Below are 24,276 nucleotides of genomic sequence, written 5' to 3'. Positions count from 1 at the left end.
TATGGACTCGTTGCGAAAACCAGATTAGATAAACCAACATGACCTGTTGGCCTTCACAAGAAAAGCTTATAAAACTCTTATTATGCCACAAACCATATAACCGTTAGGTAGGCCAATGAGGTTTGAAGGATGTTGCGTTTGTATCAGTTCCTGTAGGCATATATATATATATATATATATATATATATATATATATATATATTATATATATATATATATATATATATATATATAGTATATGTAAATATATATATATATATATATATATATATATATATATATATATATATATATATATATATATATAGGGTGTGCATTTTATGTTATTAGCATATCTCATTCATAATTGAACGGGTCTTGATGAATAAAAAAGAAGTTTTGTTTGACCCCATGGGACAATTCATCGACATCAGCGGGAATGAGATCACTAATCTCTTCGGAAACCATCGTGAACAAGATTGTTTTCTTTATATATATCAGATTTATAAAAAAAAATCACTCGACCAATAAGGCCTCCATCTTATCTTAGTTTTAATGGCTAAATATATTGATGTATTCATTGATGAAATGCCGTGGAGGAAGTATATATAAATATATAAAAAAAACTCGTGTGTTTATGTATAAACTATTTTTTGGACAATGTCGTCCAGCCCTGGCACAGCATATCTTACCACTGGCCTTAAGTAAGTGTGAAAAATGAAGGAACCTAACCCCCAGCCCTAGAAGGATACTTGACGTCCCAGTATTGGATTTACCATCTCGACTCTCTCCCATAATACCGCTAATTTTTACTGTATTGGTACGTTGACGTAGACATTGTAACTGTCTCTTTTCACCCATGTATATGGGATGAATTAAAAAGAGGCTGACCTTCCGTTTTATCAGCAAGTCTCTCTCTTTTTTTTTTTTTTTTTTTTTTTTTGAGGGCCGCTGTTCTATCCCCATGTCCATCTACACGAGGTGGAGAGCTATTGCTATGGGCAAGAGGGACGTGGTTGGCCATTTTGGTCATAATCGGCACAGTGGTGTGTAGAGAACGTACCCAAAGCATTTGGGTCCTTTTAAATTGAATCTTGTCCTCTCGTTGGTTCGACGAGTGTCATGACCGCGGGTTCTGATATATATATATATATATATATATATATATATATATATATATATATATATATATATGTGTGTGTGTGTGTGTGTGTGTGTGTGTGTGTGTGTGTGTGTGTTTTTATGTATTTAGGGTGTGGAACGGGTTTGCTGGTTGAATTTTAAAATCGTAAGGATTAAGATGATTTGTACTGTTTTAGTGGCGTGTGGAATAATGTTAGACTTGAGTCCGATATAGGTTTTAGTTAACCAGTGAACTAATGAACGTTTCTGACACAGCAAGCAGGTTGCTTTCCTTACCATACTACGATTAGTTGAAGTGTTACGGATTTATATCGCTTAGTCTACATTTCATTTAGTTGTTGAAGCGTCGGTATCCCGTACCTGTTTCTCTCTCTCTCTCTCTCTCTCTCTCTCTCTCTAAGGAGGATGAAGCGGAAGTGATCAATATGTAGGCATTAGATGACGTCTGTGAGTGCATGCGTGCGTGTGTACGTAGTATGCTTTCAGCCTGTTATTTCAGCATAGCTATGGCAGGATTGTCACCTCAGAGTAGGATGTTTCCTGACCAGCGGGGGAAAAATGGGGGAATGGGAGGGAGAAGTAAGGGGGGGATGCGTCCCTTGATGGCATAGGGAGTAGGGGTGAAAAGGGGGGAGTGGAAGGGGTGGGGGAATTGGGGCATGGTAAGGACAGCGCCATAACGAAGGCCTCGGCGCCGCTGTGGCGATCGATCCACGGCACCATGACGACCACACCGCACCCCCTTATCCCCCCTTCCCTCTGAACCCCCTCCCTCCATCCCCTTCCCATTCCTTCCCCCATCAAACACTCACTATCCTCCAATAACCCCTTTCTAGTTCTATCCTATTCTGCTTTGCTTTGATGGGACAGTCTCTCTCTCTCTCTCTCTCTCTCTCTCTCGCTCTCTCTCTATCTCTCCTCTCATCTCTCTCTCTCTTCTCTCTCTCTCTTTTCCTTGAGTACGTAATCCGCTTTCCATATTTCCGATGACGCAACAAAAAAGTGGTTTGATCGAAATGGAAGCCATTTAAAACATGGTTATGTCACCCTGATATATATATATATATATATAATATATATATATATAGTATATATATATATATATATATATATATATATATATATATATATATATATTTATATGTGTGTGTGTGTGTGTGTGTGTATTTTTTCCCCCGAGTTCTTTGGTTGTGAAGTCGCGTTCAAGAAGTGAAAGTTTGGCGAACGTTCCGAAGTAAAAATTGTCAGATCAGTTTATGTTAGTTATGTCTCATCGACGTGAACGTTCCCCTTCTGAAGTTCAGGAGGACGTACGTGCTTCATCTCAGCGGGATGATTAGTGAGGACAACATTGCTTGAAAACAACTGAAGCTGAGTTTCGGGATATCAGATAAATTGATCAGAAGTGTGTGTGTGTGTGTGTGTGTGTGTGTGTGTGTGTGTGTGTGTGTGTGACTACACTGGCAGAAATCAACTAAGGTATAATTTCTGGAATTCAGATAAATTGATCGAAAGTTGTGCGTGAGTGTGTTTTGCGTTTTTATGATAGACTTCAGTCTGCATTCTCTGTGGTTGGACCGAAGGAATCCTCAGGTGTTTCGTCCACTGATAACAAACTGGCATCGCCTGTTAGTTTAAGCTTGTGGATACGAATTGAGCTGAATTATTTCTTGATTCCATTAAAGTGCTTTATTGCAGATTATTGCGGGTCATTGAAGCATATAGCATATTTATAATCCCAGGGTTTCCTAATACCCATTTTTGTACCCTTGCCCTTGGGAAAATAAGCAGAAGAATAATTTTTAAAAAGGGGCTCTACTAACCCCGAACCATTTGACAGGACATGTAACTGAAGTTCCTTGTAGGATGCGGGATTATAGGATTATAGGATCGGGGAAAAGTGAAGCCAAGGAAGTTATTCGTTACAAGTGATTACCTTTGGTTGATCGATGGTTTCTTGAACGTTGAACGGATATGCGTGTATATATATATATATATATATATATATAATATAAATATATATATATATAATATTACAATAATATGTATATATAGATATATATATACCCCCTATTATAATATATAATTATATATATATAATATATATATATATAAAAGCCTTCTGAACGTTGTCGCCTGACACAGCTTCACTTTTTCAGGAACGTTTTCCCTTTGAAATAAGATAAGTTTTGTTTTTCTTTATCTTAACTTTAATGGTGGTGTGATATCATTGAGACTGTGGTTGTCAGGGACGCCTTTTTCACCACATATTTGGGCCAAGAGCTGAAGCTTTCATGTAAAAACAATGACCTTGATTCGGCATAAAATAAGTATATATTGTACTTTATTCTTGGGTGCTTGGAGAGAGAGAGAGAGAGAGAGAGAGAGAGAGAGAGAGAGAGAGAGAGTATTTCGTCATTTGAGTATATGTTCTAGAAAGAGAGAATTTTGTATCGCTTCTTTGAAAATACGTTAATTATCATAGATGCTTAAATGATATTCTTTTGTATATATAAAAACTCTGTTCATGCGCCAAGGTGACTGACTATAGATAGCTATAGCAGACAGGCGCTTGGTAAGCAGAGCAATAGTCGAAAGGCCAGGATTCACGTGTTTATTATCTGTATTGGAATAATGTGTGCATTATCGCTGTCTCAAAACCACTGTCTCCTTTTTATAGCACTTTGAGTTACTGTCGCGAAGTTTGTACGCTTCTCTCACAGTACCTATGGGTCTTTATTTCTGTGAATATATTATATATATATATATTATATATATATATATATATTATATATATATACATACCTACATACTACATATATATATATACATATATATAAATATGTAATATATATATATGATATATATTATATTATATTATATCTATATATATATATAAATAATGAAACCTACATACCTACAATACATACATACAGACATACATACCATATATTATTATATATATATATATATATATATATTTATATATGTATATATATATATATATATATATATATATATATATATATTTATATATGCATATATACATATACATGTATATATCGAATAACAGATTTGCTTTGCCTTACATAGAATTCCCTCTCTACTCTCTCTCTCTCGTCTCTCTCTCTTCTCTCTTCCTCTTCTCCTCTCTCTCTCTCTCTCTCTCTCTCTGTAGACAACGAGGTTCCCAAGGTCTTAAGTTTAGAACTACACGCCACATCCGTTATAAAGTCCACCTTCCATCAGTCTCTCTCTCTCTCTCTCTCTTCTCTTCGTTCATCCTCTCTCTCTCTCGTCTCTCTCTCCTCTCTCTCTCTCTCGCTCTCTCTCTCTCTCGAAGAAGAAGAAGAAGAAGAAGAAGAAGGAGGAGGAGGAGGAGGAGGAGAGTGAAAAGTAACACCAGAATCATTATTGCCAGAATTGTCCTGCCAACCTTTTCTCTAATACCCAAATATTGTCCCCTACCCCTTCTCAGGCCACCCTTAAATTAAACCCCCCCCCCCCTTTCATCCCCCGATGGCCCCCGTTCCACTTCTTCACCCCGCTAACCAATTCTAGAACAAGATCTCTTAATGAAGGTAACGGTATCTGAGAACAGCTAAGCCGGCCGTTTCTATATTTGCAAGCACTAAAGGTTTAATTCAACGGATAGGAATAATAGCAAACTACTCGTTTTGAAAGAGTATTGTAAATCAGAGTATAATTTCATTTTTTACGTCGATTGTTAGCTAGATAAAAGAAATTATAGGCCACTAAAAATGATGTCATTTCTTTTGTTGATGGTCATCAGGATCGAACAGAAAAAAAAGTCAACATGGTTTCTGCCTCAATAGTTATTCGAATGTTCCGTCGAATCGTATTGACCAACAAGATGGAGGTTTCTGACAAATGAAGTCATCGAATGTTGTAAACCTCACCTTGCTTCTGTCAACCCGCCTTCCCTCAGTCTATATAGTATCTTTTACAGTGAGATTGTGAAACGAGGGATTTCACAATCTCGAATGTAGTAGCCAACCCCTTGGGGATCAGACGCCCCCAAGTGAATTGGTGATTTCACGAAATCCCTCGGCGTCAGTCACCTCGTCGTTCCGACGCCAGCAAGTACTGATTAATCAATCAATCAATCAATCACGAAATCCCTGATTTCACAGCCTTGCTGTAACATATACGTAGACCCCTTGCTTGCCATGGTCTTCTCAACGCGTTAACCAAAACGGTACCTACGCTGCCAGTGATTGATCCCTCGAGCTCGCCCCATCCACATATTCTACAGACTGTAGCTACTGTTGTAGTGATGCTGCGCGACTCCCTACATTACTAATGCATTGTGGACGGAAGAGGGAAGTAGGAGGCATCGCAAGGTGGTGCCCCCGGAACTCGAATGTTATAACGGAAGCGCTGCTGTGGTGGAGATATGCGACTTCAAAATGAATAAACAAACAAGCAAACAAAACACGAAAAAAATCCTCAATAAATACAATCTCATAAAAAACCCATATCATTAGAATATGCACATAATCTTCTCATTCAAAAATACCACACAATCTCCTACTTCAAATAAAAACACACCATCCAGAAAGAAACATCTCAATCTCGTAATAAAAAAAAAAAAAAATCGATCTGCTCCTTCAAAAAAACGCACATAAACTAAAATAAAGGCACTCTCCTCATTTAGGAAAGAAGTGTATAATCTTTCCCTTAAAAACAACCCGCACAATCTCCTTAAAAAACGTATAATCTCCTCCTTCAAAAAAAAAAAAAAAATAAATAAATAAATACAATGAAAGTATCGAGAGAGGTTCTTGCAATCCGGAGAATGAAACACCTTGATCAGATTTTCACCGATTGTCATAAGATACCAAGTGAGACATGACAAAAAGGCAGCTTCTATGCGCTTTATATGATCACTATCAGATGAAATGTGACGTTGCATTTACTTCTCAACTAAACTCTGGACTCTTTTTCAGAACTCCGAACTCTCACCCTTATCGGCGTTCAACCTCCGCGAAGTAAAGCGGTTTTCTTTTTTGTTTTGTTGTTTCCGATTGATTGCGTTCAGTGACCAAGATACAAATCGAGCACTGATATCCCCTAAATTATTGTATCGGTGCTCTACGGAGCTGTTAACATACTCTGCCCTATATTTGAATACTCTCTCAGGCAGGACAAGCTTCCTAATTCCACAGAGGAAATTGGCTTGTTTTATTTTCAGAGATGATAAAATTGAAAAATCTGAAATCGACACGGCCAAACTCAAGCCGTGCATTCAAACTAACCAATGAACAATACTAGAGAATAAAATCTTGATAAATTCACTGGAATTTTGAAACCAAGCAGACGAAAACAGGTTTAGAACTTGAGAAAGAACGAAAGATTTTTCTCTTCTCATATGCACGCAAACGTCAAACCCATCATAGGAAACGGCCCGCTTATCAAATCACTCGGAGAAATTTGTGAATGCACATCTGCACAATTTACATTTGTATTTTTGGCCCCGGACCGGCCCGTGAGGTAAGGCGTCCAAATGTTGTGGTCATGTATGGAACAACCTCAGCGTCTACTACTTTCCGACATTACAAATCTACTTCAGGGAAGAAGTGATTGAAAATTCAATCAAAGCTGAGAATGACCGCTACCCATTTCCCTGTAAAGCTACAGACATCATAAAAAAAGATGGAATGAATAAACGCAGCAATTCTCTGTTGCAAGAAGCCTCAACGAATAATGACATTGCAAAACTTCGAAACTCGCCATCACTTCCCCACCATGATGCTCAACATCGAAATTTTCCCCCCAAATCTTACTGCCCTAGCTCCCTTAACATTTTAAGATCTTTCAGAATAATTTCAAGATAGTAATCGTCAACTAGCTGACCGGTAATGTTCTCATAACCAACATGGGAGATCTACTGTATGGCAGCTAATCAGCCCGAGTTTATGATATTCGGAATATAGTAGCAAGACTATTGTGTCCCTTAATCTTCAGCACACTCCACTAACTATGGCTCAAGAAGAAGAAGAAGAAGAAAACGCATGACTTTCTCTACTCAGCAAGACAGAAGATGAACAAAGCAGCGTCGAACTCAAGCAAGAACGCAGGGCGTAGTTTCAAACTTAGCATAACACCCCTCAAATGAGAAGCATAAGCCTTTCAGTTGCAGATGGAATTCCAGAACTGGTGTCTGATGCTTCTTACAGAGCCTTTGTTTGTGATATCATAACTAAGTTGAGATGACTCGTGCATGATCATTTGCAGTGGCGGCCTCTCTTAGTAACATGTGGAACAGTTGACCTCCCTGCATCTCGACCCATCGCAAATCAACCAGGACACCATTTAAGCAAAATTTGACCAAATTCTGGATATCATGTCGGAGAACCAAGATAAAATGGCACCGCGAGCAGTTTGAAGCCAACTTGGTTTATTGTATTCAATTCAGGACTCTGATCTGACATCATGCTTTCAGTAACGGAGGCAGTTCATATCTTCGGTCTTTATGTGCAGGACCTAAACAATATAATCCCCAAAGAATGATGGAACTGATCTGCAGGTAATTAATTCTTTATATATAATGGTCCTTCTAGATAATTGCGTTTAACCAAAGACAGCATACAGTCATCAATTCCCACGCTTGTATAAAACAAAATCAAAAGCCTTCATACCTTGGAAAATGAGGATTGAATATTAGGAAGGTTGAAAGCTCGGCTACAGATTAGGAAAGGTATCGTGCTTAGGACGAAGGCTTTTCTGAAATTACTGCATTACAGAACTGTTTGCATTAATTTATATATTCATGTTTCTAAACTCAAGTTTAGAAACATTTATACCTTCCTAGGAGAAAACCCAGCCGTAAGAGAGAAGAGAGAGAGAGAGAGAAGAGAGAGAGAGAGAGAGAGAGAGAGAGGAATGTAAGACAGCAGTATAAGAGACAAATCTGCAGTGACGTGGATCATTTGGTGCTGCTCGAAGAGCGGAACCGGAGAGAGAGAGAGAGAGAGAGAGAGAGAGAGAGAGAGAGAGAGAGAGAGAGCGCACAGGAAAATGTTCTTTTGTGGGGAACTGGTTCTGTTGGTAATGCTATGTTGCAGCATCAGAGTTACTCGAAATGATCGGGTTCAGCGTAGAGAGTTGACTGAGACTGGTTATATATTTTACAGCGTTGCCTTGCTTGATTGCTTCCTTGGATGCGTTTGTTCTTAATGCATGTAGATGTGCGTGTGCATGTCCGCTCGAATGTTTATCATTAAGTGAATATATTTAATTCTACAATGGCGGTGTTTGGCCGTTTTTATTTCTGCCGTTTAGGTTTCCTGTAGAAATATCGTCATTATCGTCATTCTAACGGGAGCAGTGTGGTAATATATCATTACAAATGTAACCTTATTTTTTTATTTACAGTCATAGACCCTGCTAAAGGTTATACTATTATTATTATTATTATTATTATTATTATTATTATTATTATTATTATTATTATTATTATTATTATTATTATTATTATATTATTATTATTATTATTATTATTATTATTATTATTATTATTATTATTATATGAAGACCTTCACTAAAGGCAGTAACGTGGAAAAGAAGTTAGCTGTTTTTACGGCTTTGTTAATAGAGTCTTGTCGGTAAGACGAATAGAAGATTACACAAACTGAACGCCGTAGAAAAAGCTATTATTATTATTATTATTATTATTATTATTATTATTATTATTATTATTATTATTATTATTACTTCAAAGGGGTATGAATAGATTACATGCCAGAAATCAGCTCGAAATGTTTGGGGATGTTTTCTGTTGTTGGTGTGATACTAAAATTAAAGTCTGGCACTCCTCATTCGTACCCTACCTGGCTGGTTACAGTGAGCCAGATACCCAGAGACTGACTGCGTTCAATTTCCCTCCTTTTCTCTTGCTATTTCAGGGCCAAACGAAAGCAAATTTTTATTATTTTCTTTTTTATTATTTTTTTCTGCATGAACAAAGACAGTAACTATGAAATAAAAGTTTAGGAAAGTTGATAATACAGTGGAAGGTTCTGTCCATACCAAACAAGTGTTTTTTTTATTTATCTATTTATTTATTTATTTATTTATTTATTTATTTATTTATTTATTTATTTATTGCGCGTGACCAAATATATTAACGGGAAAATCAAGAGCTGAGAAAAGTTGCAACTACAAGGGAAAGTTATTATATTACCAAACAAAAGCAGGATCTTTTATATTTTGCTTGACAAAAGCATTAGGGGAAAATCAGGTTTGAGGAAAGTTGCAAGTAAAGGGGAAAGCAGTCACCTTGGTCTGCCAATACAAAAATAAAAGCAGTTTCATTTCTTATATATATTTTGCTTGACAAAATATAGTAACGACAAAATAAGAGTTTAGGAAAGTTGCCAGCACATGGGAAACCAATGACCTTGCTCTGTCAATACCAAACAAAAACTTTTAATTTTATATGACTTGTATTTTGCCTGACCAAAGACAGCAACGGTAAAATCGATGTTTAGATAACTTGCAAGCACAGGGGAAAGTAGTTACTTTGCTCTGTCAATAAAAAAACAAAAGCAATTATTGACTTTAATTTGGTTAACCAAAGATAAGTAACGACAAAATCAGTGTTTGGATAAGTTGCAAGCAGAAGGGAAAGAAATGACCTTGCTCTATCAGTACCAAACAGAGGAAATGTTTGTTTTTGCTTGATCAAAATCAGTAACGGCAAAATCAGAGTTTAGAAAAGTTGAAAGCACAGTGGAAAGCAATTACTACCTTGCTTTTTTAGTACCAAACGAGCATTTTTTTTCTTTTTTGCCTGACTAAAGACAGAGCTTAGAAAAGCCGAAAGTTGAGGCGAAGACAATTACCGTGGTTTATCAACCTGCTCATGTCATCTGAATGTCAACAATCATGAATTGGCTAGACAGTGACAGTGAATGTTGCTATTCATAGTGACCGTACAAGATAGTGTTGTAGGAAAAGGAAGAATTATTTCTCAAGGAAAGATGAAATGATCGGAATTCCTCATTTTCTAATAATACCTTTCTTATCAAATACATTTTATAAATTGTATTTGTTCACTGCGTGTTTTACATGTTAAATTGTACAAACAGTAATGAATGGAAATACTGGGAGACTGAACTTTTGATAATATTTCTTACACACACACACACACACACACACACACACACACACACACACACACACAGCTTCCTAGTATTTCCATTCATATATATATATATATATATATTATATATATATATATATATATATGTATATATGTATGTATCAAGATACTAAAGTGTACGCAAAGATACTCAACTCTAATTTTTTCCCATAAGAGAATGCGTACCACGAAAGCCATCTATTGCTGTCAACAAGGAGGAGGCAGTGAGGTCTCATGAACGACAGGACCTATTACCATGTATTCAGAATTTTCAGTTTTACACCATACATTCTGGGCTTGATCTTGATACCATGCATGCAGGATTTTCTCTTAATGCCATACATCCAAGATTTTCTCTTTGCATCATGAATGCTGGGCACCACTATAAACACAATTTAGTCGTATTTCTTATAAATTGGAAATATATTCATTTTTAACAGCTATGTTTTAGTAAATTCAAAATGTGATCCGCAAAAATAAAAGTTTGGCTACAGAAGCCGCAGCCAAAATATACCTTCCGAAAGCAGTATGTAAACAAGTGATGCTATTCAGTAATCATGTGGGAAATCGTATTCCCATTGGTTGGGATTTATGACGTCATGCTTTTTAAGTTTGATTACAGCCGCCAGTTGGCTCTACTGGCGCCATGGCATCGCTCAGGTGGCTAAATTGAGTATTTTTGTGTACTCTTTAGTATCTTTGGTATGTATGCTTGTATGTTCTTCCACCTCCCATCCAGACTCATCTTTGTAATTACCATTATAGTATGTTTGATTTGAGAGCTTACTCATAACCTGGTTGCGATACACAGCAGTCCACTAACAACTGATTACCGGGTACACAAATAATCTCCTAGCTCAACATATCATATTAAGGTCTGAGGTGAAGTCGGGGAATTTTCCCGGGGAGGGGGGGGGGGGAGAGTTCGGTTTAATGGAAGAGAGAGAGAGAGAGAGAGAGAGAGAGAGAGAGAGAGAGAGAGAGTTACAAGGATTGGGATGTCTCAAAGACTTCTTAGTGTATCCGAGGAGACATCGTCTGCTCACTTATCTCTAGGAGCAGGTTATAATGTTTATTCAGTGTCCAAAAGATTTTGTCTAGCTTCTTTTAAACTCTTCCACACTGTTGCTCTTAACAACTTCTTGTGGCAGTTTATTCCATGTGTCACATATCTTGTATGTAGAGAAGTTCCCACAATGGGATGTGTTGTATCTCTTCAGCTCTAGCTTATATCCATTATTTCTTGTCTGGTTTTCGTTTAATGTAAATAGTTTACTGTCTACTTTTGTTATGCCTTTCAGTATTTTGAATGCTTCTATTAGTTGTCCTTGCAATCGTCGTGTTTCTAAGCCATAGTACATGTTCAGGCTCTCTAGTCGTCTTCGGTAACCTATTTGCCTGATGGGAATTAACTTTGTGGCTTTTGCTTGTACCCTTTATAATATATTTATGTCCTTTCTTAGTGTTAGTAACCAAAGCTGTACTGCTTATTCAAGATGAGGTCTAACTATTAATGTGTAGAGCTGCAGCACCGTTCCCTATTTCTGTATTTGAACTGCCTCTTTATGTATCCCACTAGTTTCTTTGCCTTCTTTTCACTTTTATACACTGTTTTGTGGATTTTAAGTCCTTGGTAATAATAACTCCAATGTCCTCCTCTTGTTCTACACTATTTATGTCATTCTCAAGCAACATGTAATTGGCATGAGGGTTGTTTGCTCCTATTTGTAACACTATACTTATCCACATGAAAAGGCATTTGCCACCTTTTTTATCACTCTCCTATTTTCTTTAGATAATTTTTAAAGCTTTCTACTGTCTCTAGGTCTGCTACATCAACACCTAGTTTGGTGTCGTCTGCAAATATGGCTATCCTGCTAATTGATCCTATATCAGTGTCAGTAAAATAAATAAAAAACAAGAGCGGGCCAAGGGCAGAACCCTGAGGAACTCTGCTTGTCACATCTGCCCATTCTGATTCTCACCGTTTATTACGACTCTGTTTTCTATTAGTTAGCCAGGCTTTTATCCAATCAGCTGTTTCTACTACAATTCCTAAAGCTCTAACTTTTGTTATTAGTTTCTTGTGTGGAACTTTATCAAAGGGCTTTTGGGAATCTAAGTAGAGTATATATATTACTCTACTACTGTCGTAAATACCTACAATGTCATGAAAAATCTCCAAGAGTTTTGATAGGCAGGATCTATTTTGTCTGAAACTGTGTTGGCTGTTTTAACAATAAGTTGTTTCTATCAATGCTATCCACAAATCGATATGTAATTATGGACTCAATAATCGTACAAACGACCGATGGTAGACAGATTGGTCTATGGATGAATCCCATTTGGGCCCGGAGATGTAAACTTGTTTAGCTTTTCTATTTTGTTTATAATGTCCGCTTTTGTAAATATTATTTTGTCCAGTGGTTCTGCCTCTTCATATTTAAAAGCTGGTTCAGGGATTGAAGTAGTCTTCAATTGTGAAAACACTAGTAAAAAACTTATTCAGTAATTCTACTTTTTCCAAGTCTGTGTTCACTAGGTTTCCCCCATTGTCTCTTATGGGACCTATGCTATTTTCTATTGGCTTTCTACTATTTACATGAGCAAAGCATTCTTTTGGGTTTTCCCTACAAACTGATGCTACTCTGTTATCCTCATTTATCTATGCATTTGTTACTAATTTATCCACCATTATAGAGAGTTCTTTATGCCTGCTTGCTTCTTCTGGTGTTGGGTGTGGATTCATTGCTTTGTGCTATCTGTCCCTCTCTTATTTCATTTTCAATTTTTCTGTTGAACCGCTTAGGCTGGGGATTGCCATTTGTTATTATTTGCTGTAATGGAATAAATCTGGAGCATTTTTCTGTGTATTCCTCTAGAAAGGCTTCCCAGTAATTGTCTTTATCTGTGTTTTGGTTGTACTCTAGATTTTTAACATAATCCTTTAGATTTTTTAGGTCTCCTCGACGGTAGTCTAATCTCTTTAGTGTCTTCTCTTTTTTGTGTTGCTGCATATTAGTGTGAAATGTTTTTCCTCTAGTAGGGTTGTCTACCCATTGGTGGAGGAATTCATTTTTGACAAATTCTAGAAGTCTCTCTCCTTCTAAGTTTGATTTGGAGGTCATGGTGTCCCAGTGTACTTCTGCCTTGAAATTTCCCATTGTAATGCAGAGTTTGTTGTTTAAGTCTTGTCCTAGTAGTGCATACAGCTCCTCGTCGGACATTTGCAGTTGGTGAGGAGGTCTGTACACTAGTATTAGAGTTAGCTTCTTCCCTAGACTGCTTATATTGATGCCAATTACTTCTTGCTTGGTTGTAATTTTACACACTGTTGGACTAAGATGATCCTTGACATATAACATAACTCCTCTACCTTTTTTTTAGGTCTTTTTTTTTAACAATTTATATCGTGCTATTCGGTACTCTCCTACGAAGTCGCTTGTATCCATGTTTCTGTGATATATATTATGTCTAATTCTTCACTTGCTGTCAATGCTTTGAAGAGATCTTTGTTCCGAATGGATTGTGCATTAAACTGTGCCACTCTGAGGGACTTTTCTATCTTCTCTTTTGTCCCAGGTGGCTTTATTAATTTCTCTTATTTTCACTGTTTCCTGCAGGGCTATTAACCAAATACTGGGAGCTTTCCAATTTCTTCCCTTGAGTGTTCTGTTCACTGAGGTGTTTCAAGAGGTTTTCGTTAAGAAAGTTTCCCAGTAATTTTGCTCCTTCCAAATTGAAGTGAGTTCCATCTCTTTTATATAATTTTTTATTCCCTACAAATCTGTCCCAAAAGTTTAAGAACCTAACACCCTTTGCTCCAGTCTGTCATTGATTCCAATTGCCTTGCTGAGGGAGTATTGGCTTACACTGGTTCTGGCAGAAGTCTTATAAGAATGCCATTATCTGTTATCTCACGGATGTTTTCTACATTCCTCAGGTTGGCTACAAGACCTGTCTGGCCAGTTATTCCATCTTTTAGAAATAAGTCGTTTCCTCCTCCCAGCACTGATTGCACTTTTTCTTCTTTTCACTTTGATTTTCTTCACTGCCTCGACTATCTTCTTTGCTCCTGCACCTGGGTAAGGGTTAACTTTTCTCTTATTTCTATTTTTGACCACAAAATTTCACCCCTGATCTTCTACTAGAGAATCTCCAATTAAGGTTGTTTTCTCTTCTGTTTCCAGAACAGCAAATCTATTCGATGTGCTTATTCTTTTTGGGGGACAGCTGTGTTTTCTGGCTGCTGTCGCTGTTCTACCAACAGCTCTCTTGAATTTAGCATTTTTATCCTTGTAAGCTTCTCTCTTTTTACCTTGTCTATTGCTTGTATCAGCTTCATATCTGGTTCTAGTCTTAAGCAATTGCTTTCTAATCTCCACTATACGCTCTTCGTTTTCTACTGTCATTATTTCCAATTTCCTTTTCCATCTTGTCTTCTCTTGCCTTGCCTTCGATTTTGTCCTTTGCCAGCTCCTTTAGTTCCTTTGATATTTCTTCTACTTCTTGGGAACAAGCTGGGAAGAAGAAGTTATCTCTGGTTGTTATCGACGAAGAGACAGACACTGAGACTACCTAGCTTTGATGCGCATGCCTCTGTGGTCTATGCACCACTTGTTTACTGCGCATTTTGCACATGTGCTTTAGTTTTAACTTTTCTTGGGTCATCTCTGTTTTAGTCTTGGTTTCAATATTTCTGAGCTTTCATTCTTGCTATTGTGACCAGTTGAAAAGGAAAAAGGGGGTTGGTTGAGTACTCCCATAAGTCACTGCATCCGCTTATCCATGGACAGTTTTCCATAGTTCATCGCCAGGATACCTTTTCTTCGTTGCCACACTAACATATGGTCTCCATGTTGTTAGATGATCCCAAACGTGTCGCAGCTCCCAACTGAGCAACACAATTAGCCTAAGCAAATGATATTTCGCCACGAGGGAACAGCAGCATCCCTTAAATTGCTAAAATCCAACAGCCTGGGACAGCCAGAATCATAACCTGAATGGTTCTTCTCCAGCCATGAAAATCCCCAAGGAATGGCCACAGTGGCCACACTAGCAGACACAACGGATAAGAAGTTCCACAATCAATGGCACAGAAGCTCGTCTGGGGTTTTTAGTTGGCTAGGATTCCAAGAAGGCACAAAAGCTCCGCAACTTTAGAGCAGTTTAGCCTTCACTCACAGGGTAGTGGTTGCAGGAGTGGTCATTTATACACGAAGGAGTGAGCTTAACGGCCCACAATAGCAACACTCCATTTCTGCATCCCCATTTGCCCCAGATCCATCCAATTCTGGTCTTTTGAAACCTGCAAGCATCTGCCTTGCGTTAATTAAAGAGGTTCCAAAGCCTACTCTAATCTTATGTCTATACGCTATATAAATATACATATTGTTTTTTTATATTCGTAATAGGAGGAATTAACCAGTGAGAGAATGTGATGGCAAGGAAAGAAAGGAGGTTAGAACGGATTTAAAATAGTAGGTCTAAAAGAGGTCGCAGATCTGGCTAAAGGGATGCTGCATAAACCCTTAAGTATTGCATACTGTGCACTGCATAAGGTGCACTGCAGGCACTACTCCCCATACAGAGAGAGAGAGAGAGAGAGAGAGAGAGAGAGAGAGAGAGAGAGAGAGATGTGTCACTGAAGTCCCCTTGCTAACTTGAAGTAATGGTCTCAGTATTTGTGTTGCATGGATTCTCCTTTCTATAAAAATTTAGTAACTTTGAGAGAGTGAGTGAAAGAAAGGCTCACGCAGTGTAGGATTGGCCAACGTGTGCTGATGAGAGTTTGATGAAGATTCATGGAAGAGATATAGAGCAAATGTAACAGTATCTATCACAATTGCTTTATCTAATGACATCACGTAAGCGCCCGCTTACACACACACTCGCATATATATATATATATATATATATATATATATATATATATAGATATATATATATATATATATATATATACATGTATATATGTGTATGTGTATGTATGTCATTAAGTAAGTACGTATGTGTATATATAGTGTATGTATGTATGTGACATTTTCACTTGTCATTTGTTAGGATACGTACTCTTAACTTATAACTTGTAGAACTTGTTTGTTGATGTGGAAAGCAGTATGATTACGCTAATGTACTAATGTTTCGTCATTAATCTCTTCCTCATTGTTTAGTTCCAGATTATGCAATATTTTGTCCAGCCATAATTCTTAAATTGTTTAATTTCATTTCTTTGGAAGTGCTCGTGTCTATCCCTTCAGAGTGAGTGAATAATGAAAATTAGTTTTGTTTTTGGTGGAATTATTTAGTTAGAGATATTCCGTTCATTTTTGTTTTGCCAAAAAAAAAAAAAAAAAAAAAAAACACCATTGGATTTCATAAGGAAGCCAGTCCAAATCGCGGAATAAACAATCAGTTGTTAGAGATAGGGGATTATATAATTTGATTCTTCATAGGACATACGTAGGGGTGTTTTTGTTGTGTATACGCAAGGCCAATGTGTATACGACAAGTGTGCTCATGGTAATTACGTAGTGTGTAGAAGTTTATTGTAGTGATCTTTTTTGTTGCACTTTTCTGTCATTATATCTGTTTCTGCATATATATATATATATATATATATATAGATATATATATATATATATATATTACATAACATATATATATATATTTATTTATTTATTTTAGGGATGCACCGATACCCAATTTTTGGCCGGTCCACATACTGATACCGATACCGATACCTGTTACCTCCATATTACTGTTATCTTGGAACCTCCATATTACTGTTATCTTGGAGATTGACTAAAATCATTCTTGTTCTCTGGTTATTGTATATTAAAGGTTCAAAAGTTGAAATGTCATATAATAGGGTCATCTAAACAACTTCAAGGGCATAAATTTAATTGAAAATTAACATCAAGTATAGCTAATTAGTATTTAATCTCTTTATTATCTGGATACAATTGTCTTATATTATGGCTACCACTAGAAGGCTTTTAACAATTTAGCTTACTCGAATTCATGGGGTGACAAGCAATCTGCAAGGACTAATATTTACTTTGATTCAGAGGTTTAATTTATATATTGGCTAGAAACAGTTAACAGACTCATTTATTTAGATTATGAAAGCTCCTGGCAATGAAGGGGTTAATCCTTTGCCTCATTACAATACATAAATTGGTTCTATCAAGTATTCCCAAGAAAATTGAGATACCGGTACATAAATAAAAATATGATTACGAAAGGATCAGAGTTTGTTTCTCAGTATAGATCAACAAAACATTCAACTCAAAAAAAGCACAAATCCCTTCTGAGTTCCAACTCATACTGGACTTGGACGTCTGAACTAAGTTGAAATTATAATTTTATTAAAGATAATATTCAATATAATTATCCTAGAAATGAAAAGTGGCACAGAAAATTAATATTATGCCAGCCTAGAAGGAATTTAAATTCTTATGTTAATGACAAAAGTATCGGCCAGAAATTCACCGATAACGATACTTGGGCACATCCTATATATATATATATAGATATATATATATATATCTATATTATATAATAATTTATATATATATATATATATATATATATACTAAGCAGTTTTCCTTAATTGAGAGTCGATCCAGAAAAAAAGACCCTGGCTTTTTCCTTATTAATATACAGCTTGAATTTTAGATAAACATCATGTACAGAGACATTCATACTCTTCGTTTCATGAGAAGATTACCAGCAGAACATCAACCCCCCACTCCACCCCACCTCACCCATCCATCCTTGCATGCTTTGTCATTCACCACCATCTTGCACGCACTCGTCCTCTTCAGGGACATTCAAAACTCTACGTTCCCTATGCTACTTTCCTATGATCTTTCCAAGACTCGAGGTCATTCTGTCCACCCTCCTATCGCTAGGAGTTTACACACCATCTCAAAACGCAATGATTCATTCTTCCAGATACTAATAATTTACCGTTTTATATATTTCCACATTTCACCCTCAGTTCCTCTGATTCCTTGTGGAAATGCAAACAGATCATCTTATTAGTTTTCAAGATTTCTTCCTTTCATTTTCATACAGCATTCACATTTCATTTCCTTGAAGGAGAATTGGCACACGCAAACCTTCATACATTTTATTCTCTTGGGCTTCCATAGATAGACATTCCAGGGGTCAATGTATACTACTTGTTGCCATATTACTTCACATATTGTGCGACTCTCCTTTTCTCTGATGGTACCATAATCCAATATATTTAAATACTGAGCAGATCAACTACTTCCATTGTTCATTATCCGTGTAAAGAACCATTGCTCCAACTTCCGGCTTTTCAGTGCCCCCATAAAATTACTACTCTTGACAAATACTCTCAACTTTGTCATTTTGCAACGACTTTTAGTCTGCTTCACTCGTTTTTTCAGTTTCTCTTCATTTCCCAAACCTGTATTATGTCGTATACAGATATCAACTCTTTCATACCCCTTTCCATTACCTTAGTACGATTGGAGTCAGATCAACAGGACAGAATAAGGAATAATATCCAAAAGAAAATGTCTGAAGTTCCATTTGTAAATGAGATAATGAAGAAAGGGAGAGGAAGATGGCTTGGACGTGACCATCGCGTTTACGTGATGGTGTCAGCTGGTCTGGTTGTGTACGTCAGGAGAGTTGGGTGACCTAGGCCTACTAGTGCGTGGACGAGAGGCTGAAAATAGGGGAAATGTGCCGAAGATGAAGCACAGGAGAGACGAATATTGGTTATTCATACTTACGACATCGATTATTTCTACTGTTCCCTTGTATCCCACACTATTTTGAGCATATAGGTCTAACGTCCCGTTTGTTTGTTTTTCAGATCCGGCGCATCAAGGCGGCGGAGGGGGCGGGGGAAGGAGCTGTGCAGCAGGGGGAGGTGTCCTCCTCCAAACCCACATTACTGCCAACTCAGCGAATAGGAACCCTTGTATTAGAGGTAAGCGATGATTCTCTCTCTCTCTCTCTCTCTCTCTCTCTCTCTCTCTCTCTCTCTCTCTCTCTCTGAGGTATTCTTTTCTTCTGCTCTTGTAGTAGAGCACAACTCTAATGAGAGGGAACTTGTTTGTGTTTTTTTTCTCCAGTGTCTTATGGGAATGTTGACATTCCTCATTTGCTTTCTCACCTCTTTTTTTTATACTTGTCGTTTTATATTTTTGAAGATTTACAAATAAAGGAATTAACCAACTTAAAACTTTTGGTAACTTTCTGCCTGTACAATTTTCATTCATTTTAGCCTTGTTGTGTTCTTTTGCTATACGTCGAATCTTGGATGATAATGCGTCAGTTATTTTTCGCCATCAACCAAATTTAGACTTAACTGTTGCTTTTCGACACGAAAACTGTATTTCATGACACACTTTTACATTTGAGCCTCCCAACACGTTATTTTAATGGTTATGCTTTGTAATTGTAAGTTAACCGAAGGGGAAATTTTTAGTTGATAAGAAATTCGTCAGCTCATGGGCGCGAACCACGAAACCAAGAATTCGGACGTACAGCAGTGAATCGTATATAATATGAATCATGGTGATGTGATGAAACCTATTTTTAGATCATCATAAAGACATCGTATAATATAGATATGAAATACATACATACATACATCCATACATACATACATACTACATACATACATACATACATACATTCATGCATACATACCAGAAAAGCTGCTTCATATGATGATATGCATCAGTAGTCTTGCTCGAAAAGTAGTTGAAAGTTGGACAGGGGCTAATTACATTGTGTAAGCTAAGCAGACTCATTTCATGATATCCCAATTAATAATTAGTTCAGTGGGTTCTGAAGCCCCTTTAATGTTAGGCATTGTATTGTCGTTGAATACTTTTCGGTTTGCTGATTCGTTAGCTCTCGATATTTTGAACTCTGTCCCCAGTCAGTGAGTGGCCCGTGCAACTCCTGCCTGTTCGCTTCAACCCTCATGAATCTATTGGTCTTGTTTGAATCATTTTCTGTCACTGTTGGCGAGCGTTGGCGCTTAATCTTTGCTTCAGTGTTCCGCATCCTTCTAACTTTCACATTGTTAACAGGTCCTTTTGTGATTGGGTTTCGGATTCGATCTTATAAAATTCATCGAGTTAAAGGGAAAAAATATTCGCCCTCTTGTGTAAGTTGATTTTTGTTCTTGCCAGTATTTCATTTCCTCCGGTCCGTTCAGTGGTAAAAGGTTTCCTGGTGTCGAACATTGTTTATTTGTCATATTTTCTATTTTGAAGAGTCGATTTGTTCCTTTAAAATGTTATCTTGTCCATTCTTGAGGCATATGCCCTAAGATTACATTTTCGTTCTTTGTTTTGGCAACATCGTAATGTTCCAGTTTGCGGACAGAATGTTACCTGTCTCCCTCTTCTAAAGCAAAGGGAAGACGTAACCTGAATAAATTTCATTCCTTCCTTTACCTCTTCATCTGAAATGGTTAATGCGAATGTTTCTCCGTTCGCTGAGCTCTGTCAGAGAATGCTATTCAATACCGTCACTCGAAGAATTGAATGTAAACAGTCGAATGCATGTCATTGTATAGGGAATGCAGTTATGCAGATAGGTTACAGGAATGAGTGTCTATTCGAGCCAGCATGTCGCGGGCACCCGTCCTTTAATCTCTTGTCTTGGTGGTGGTGAAGTTTCTTTGGAGCATAATGTTTGATTACCGCTACTACTGATGTCTTTTTCGTATGTTGGGAAAAAAGCAGAATTGCCTCGACTAGAGAGATAATATGACGTGTGTACTGAAATGTGGTAATAAAGAGTTGGTCATAATGTGGTGGCAGGTGGTGACGGGAGATGGCGGCGTAGACTTACATGGAGCCATGGAGCCCCTACACTGCCGCTCTCACCTGCTCATGGGAAACGCGCACACACCCACTAACACTTGTTTCGTGCATGCCCCCATCTGCGCAATTTTCTGTTGTTTGAGACTAGCCGTAGGTCTTTCGAATCAATAAGTACAGACATGTTTAATGGTAATTCAATTTAGATATGAAAATACACGAACAACATTTCAGGAACAACTTTGTGGAATCACTCCGGAGAGATGCCAGATAGTACTTGATAAACATACAAAGCATTAATTTCCCTTTCTTCTTTTCAAGAAGTTCACTGTGGCATGTTTGCCATCATATTGCTGTAACTCACAGAACGAAAACATGGTAGAATGGTGTACGTTAAGATTATAGGGTTTTAATTACGTCAGCATTTCTCCATCATTGCCGTATTTCGTAATCGTGTTGGAATGTTAGTCATGTATGCTTTTCCCGTTATATTTGTTTATTTGTGGATTTGGTCACAACTTCTAAAAGTCGATCTGGTAGTCAGCTGGGTTATCGAAAAAAAACGAATGTATGCTTCTAGTGGTACATTGTTCTGTAAATTATAACGAAGTAATTAACTGATGTATGCTATCTTACATGCGTCTTGAGTAGATGATTTTGTGACGAGGTATGTCGCTGCTGAACAAACGGGAGGAGTCCCCCGAACTTTGTGGATGAACATTTGCTATTGTAGATTCACATTAACCATGCATCTGGTGTCTAGGCCAGTCCCTTATTGCGCTCCTGATTTACTGTTGATAAGCCAATCACAGGGCTGTTAACTCTCAGGCTCTCTCGAGTATCCCTCAGGAGAGGTGGAACATAGGTCCTGCCTCTGTGAAGTTTCGAGAAAGACGCAAGTTTCCAGCCCTGTGTAAGGCTTATCAACAGCCAATCAGGAGCGTCATAAGGAACTGGTCTAAACATCAAATGCACGGTTGATGGGAAACTACTATAGTAGCATTTTATTGCTCCTTGAAGCCCTCACCTCTCAAACAGTTTGTCACATTGTATGACACCAACATTTGCTATGGAACTGTTCATTATATAACTGTTATATCCTTGGTATAAAAAGTAATAAACTTTAACAAAAAATAAAAGTATATTATAGAACACGTGCCACCTACATGTAAGATGGAAAGTAGTTGAAGAAATACGAAACAAAAGCAGAACTGGACTTAAGACCTAGCTAGGTAGGTGGTGGGTTAAGCTTGACTCCTGCGAAATTGTAACCTTTCCCTACACTTTGACAAACACAGCCAGGAAAAGTCCTAAAGCAATACTGGTCATAGTGATGGACAACCATTTAATGGGAAAAATGGTGCATGTAATTATACACATTATCTCTTCACCATTACTATGGCTGCTTTTGATATTCTCATGAGTCAAGTGGCTGGCAGCAGGAAAACTAGCAATTATTACTGCTTAATAAATAACCTGAAATACAGGTGTTTTATATGCACAAACCTGTGTTTTAGGTTGTTATGGGGAACACAATCAGGAGTGTTTTATGTGTAGTACGTATAAAGGTGGCCTTACACTAGGACTTTTTTCCCCAGCTTCAAGCCGTTGCTCGCGAAAATGAAAAACTTTTGGCTCGAGATTTTAGCTTCCTGGCAGAACGGGAAGCACCCAGCATGAACCGCGAGCCACAGCGTAGTGTAAACAAACAAGATGGCTGCTGCTGATAGGGCGTACTCTCAGACCTTTGGCTTCTCTTCTCCTGAGCCACTCTCGAACCCACAAACGTTTTTTGTTACTCTTGCATTCACGTAAGTTTCCGAGAAATACACCACTGCAGCAGCACATCTTGCGACAGTCCGACAATTTCAGGGCGCCATGATATTATCAGCTGATCAGTTTTATTTACTTTTTCCTACGGCTGCTCGAAACCACGAGTTCCTAGTGTGACGATGCAACACTTTTGCTTGCGAGCATCGGCTGGATGCTAGCCAAAACCGCGAGCAAGAAATGACTAGTGTGATACCAGCTTTAAAATAGGAAATCACAGGCTTAGTAAAGGGAAAAGGGTTATTGAGATGCAATTGCATGACAAAAATTTTAAATTGGTGTACAGGGGAATATAAAAGCGATAGAGTAAAATAAAAACAGTGAAAATATAGCGGAAAAGGTAGAATGAGGTCTTTTTACAGGAAACAAAGTGCAGTATGGGGAGATTTTGTGATAGGTGACGCTGTCTTTGGTCCGGGAATGAATATTGTAAAGATTTGTTTCAAGAAGACAAAGAAGAGGGAAGGGCTGAATGACATAAAAAAAAAAAGTTTGCTATAAGTTTGAGAATGCATATGGAGGTGACTTTTGAGGGCAGTATGTAGTAGGACAATTGAAAGGCTGAAGAAGGAATTACAGGCAAGTTGGTGCAGCACAAGATGAAGAGTTGTTGACATCTTTTGGGAGTTAATTCTAGTTGAAGGCAAGGGCCTGGAGGAATTTGCGAGAGGAATAATTGTTACTTGTTTTAATGATGAAAGTGACAAAGGGAATTGTAAGAATTATAGGGGCATAACATTAATCAGCTTACCATTGAAGGATTTTGATTGCGAAAGTAAAACAGATGGCAGAAGCGTTGGTTGTAGAAGAATGTGGGTCTAGCTCATGAAGAGTGTGATTGGGTCAGGTGCCCAGCTGGCGTCCCTTGGGAAGGCAACCAGTTGAACACTTAATTACATTCACAATAATAATGAAACTTTTCTGGTAAAGAACAAAATACATTTACATTACTTCACCCAAACTCAGTACTCCATGCAAACTGTCCTTGCTTAGGTTAGCCTCCACCAGCCATGCAGACTGACTGCTATGGTCATAATGATGAGAAAAATGAGTAACCACTTCTGGTGTAATGTAAGAGTTAGAATATCTGGGACAGATTATGACAAACAGCCCAGTGATGCTGTTAAACTGGGCACTACTGAATGTTTAAGGTTTTACTAGCATGACTTGTACCCTGCAGTTTCTGTACCAACTGAGGGTGGCAGGGGTGTGATAGCTTTCTGTCATAGATTGGTCATGGTTATAATGGCAACTTTCGCTTCCACCAGGGTAGTGCATCCTGAGATAGTAAACTAGAACAACATTGTATCCAGCAAGGCAGGACTGAAGAGA

At 37.6% G+C, this 24,276-nt stretch overlaps 1 protein-coding gene across 13 annotated transcripts in view; it reads left to right on the top strand.

Moving 5' to 3' along the window:
- The window catches only part of LOC135219289 (trithorax group protein osa-like), a 475,370-nt gene that overhangs the window by 362,840 nt on the left and 88,254 nt on the right, over positions 1 to 24,276 (top strand). For all 13 annotated transcript variants that reach the window (XM_064255930.1, XM_064255926.1, XM_064255933.1 and 10 more), the window contains one exon: positions 19,146 to 19,262. In XM_064255930.1, the coding sequence (XP_064112000.1) occupies positions 19,146 to 19,262 (117 nt within the window). The remainder of the gene's footprint in view (positions 1 to 19,145; positions 19,263 to 24,276) is intronic.

The sequence above is a fragment of the Macrobrachium nipponense genome, chromosome 1 (genome assembly GCF_015104395.2).
Source record: "Macrobrachium nipponense isolate FS-2020 chromosome 1, ASM1510439v2, whole genome shotgun sequence".
Classification (NCBI taxonomy): domain Eukaryota; kingdom Metazoa; phylum Arthropoda; class Malacostraca; order Decapoda; family Palaemonidae; genus Macrobrachium; species Macrobrachium nipponense.
Note: the sequence above shows the minus strand (reverse complement) of the source record. Positions and strands in the feature narration are given on the sequence as shown.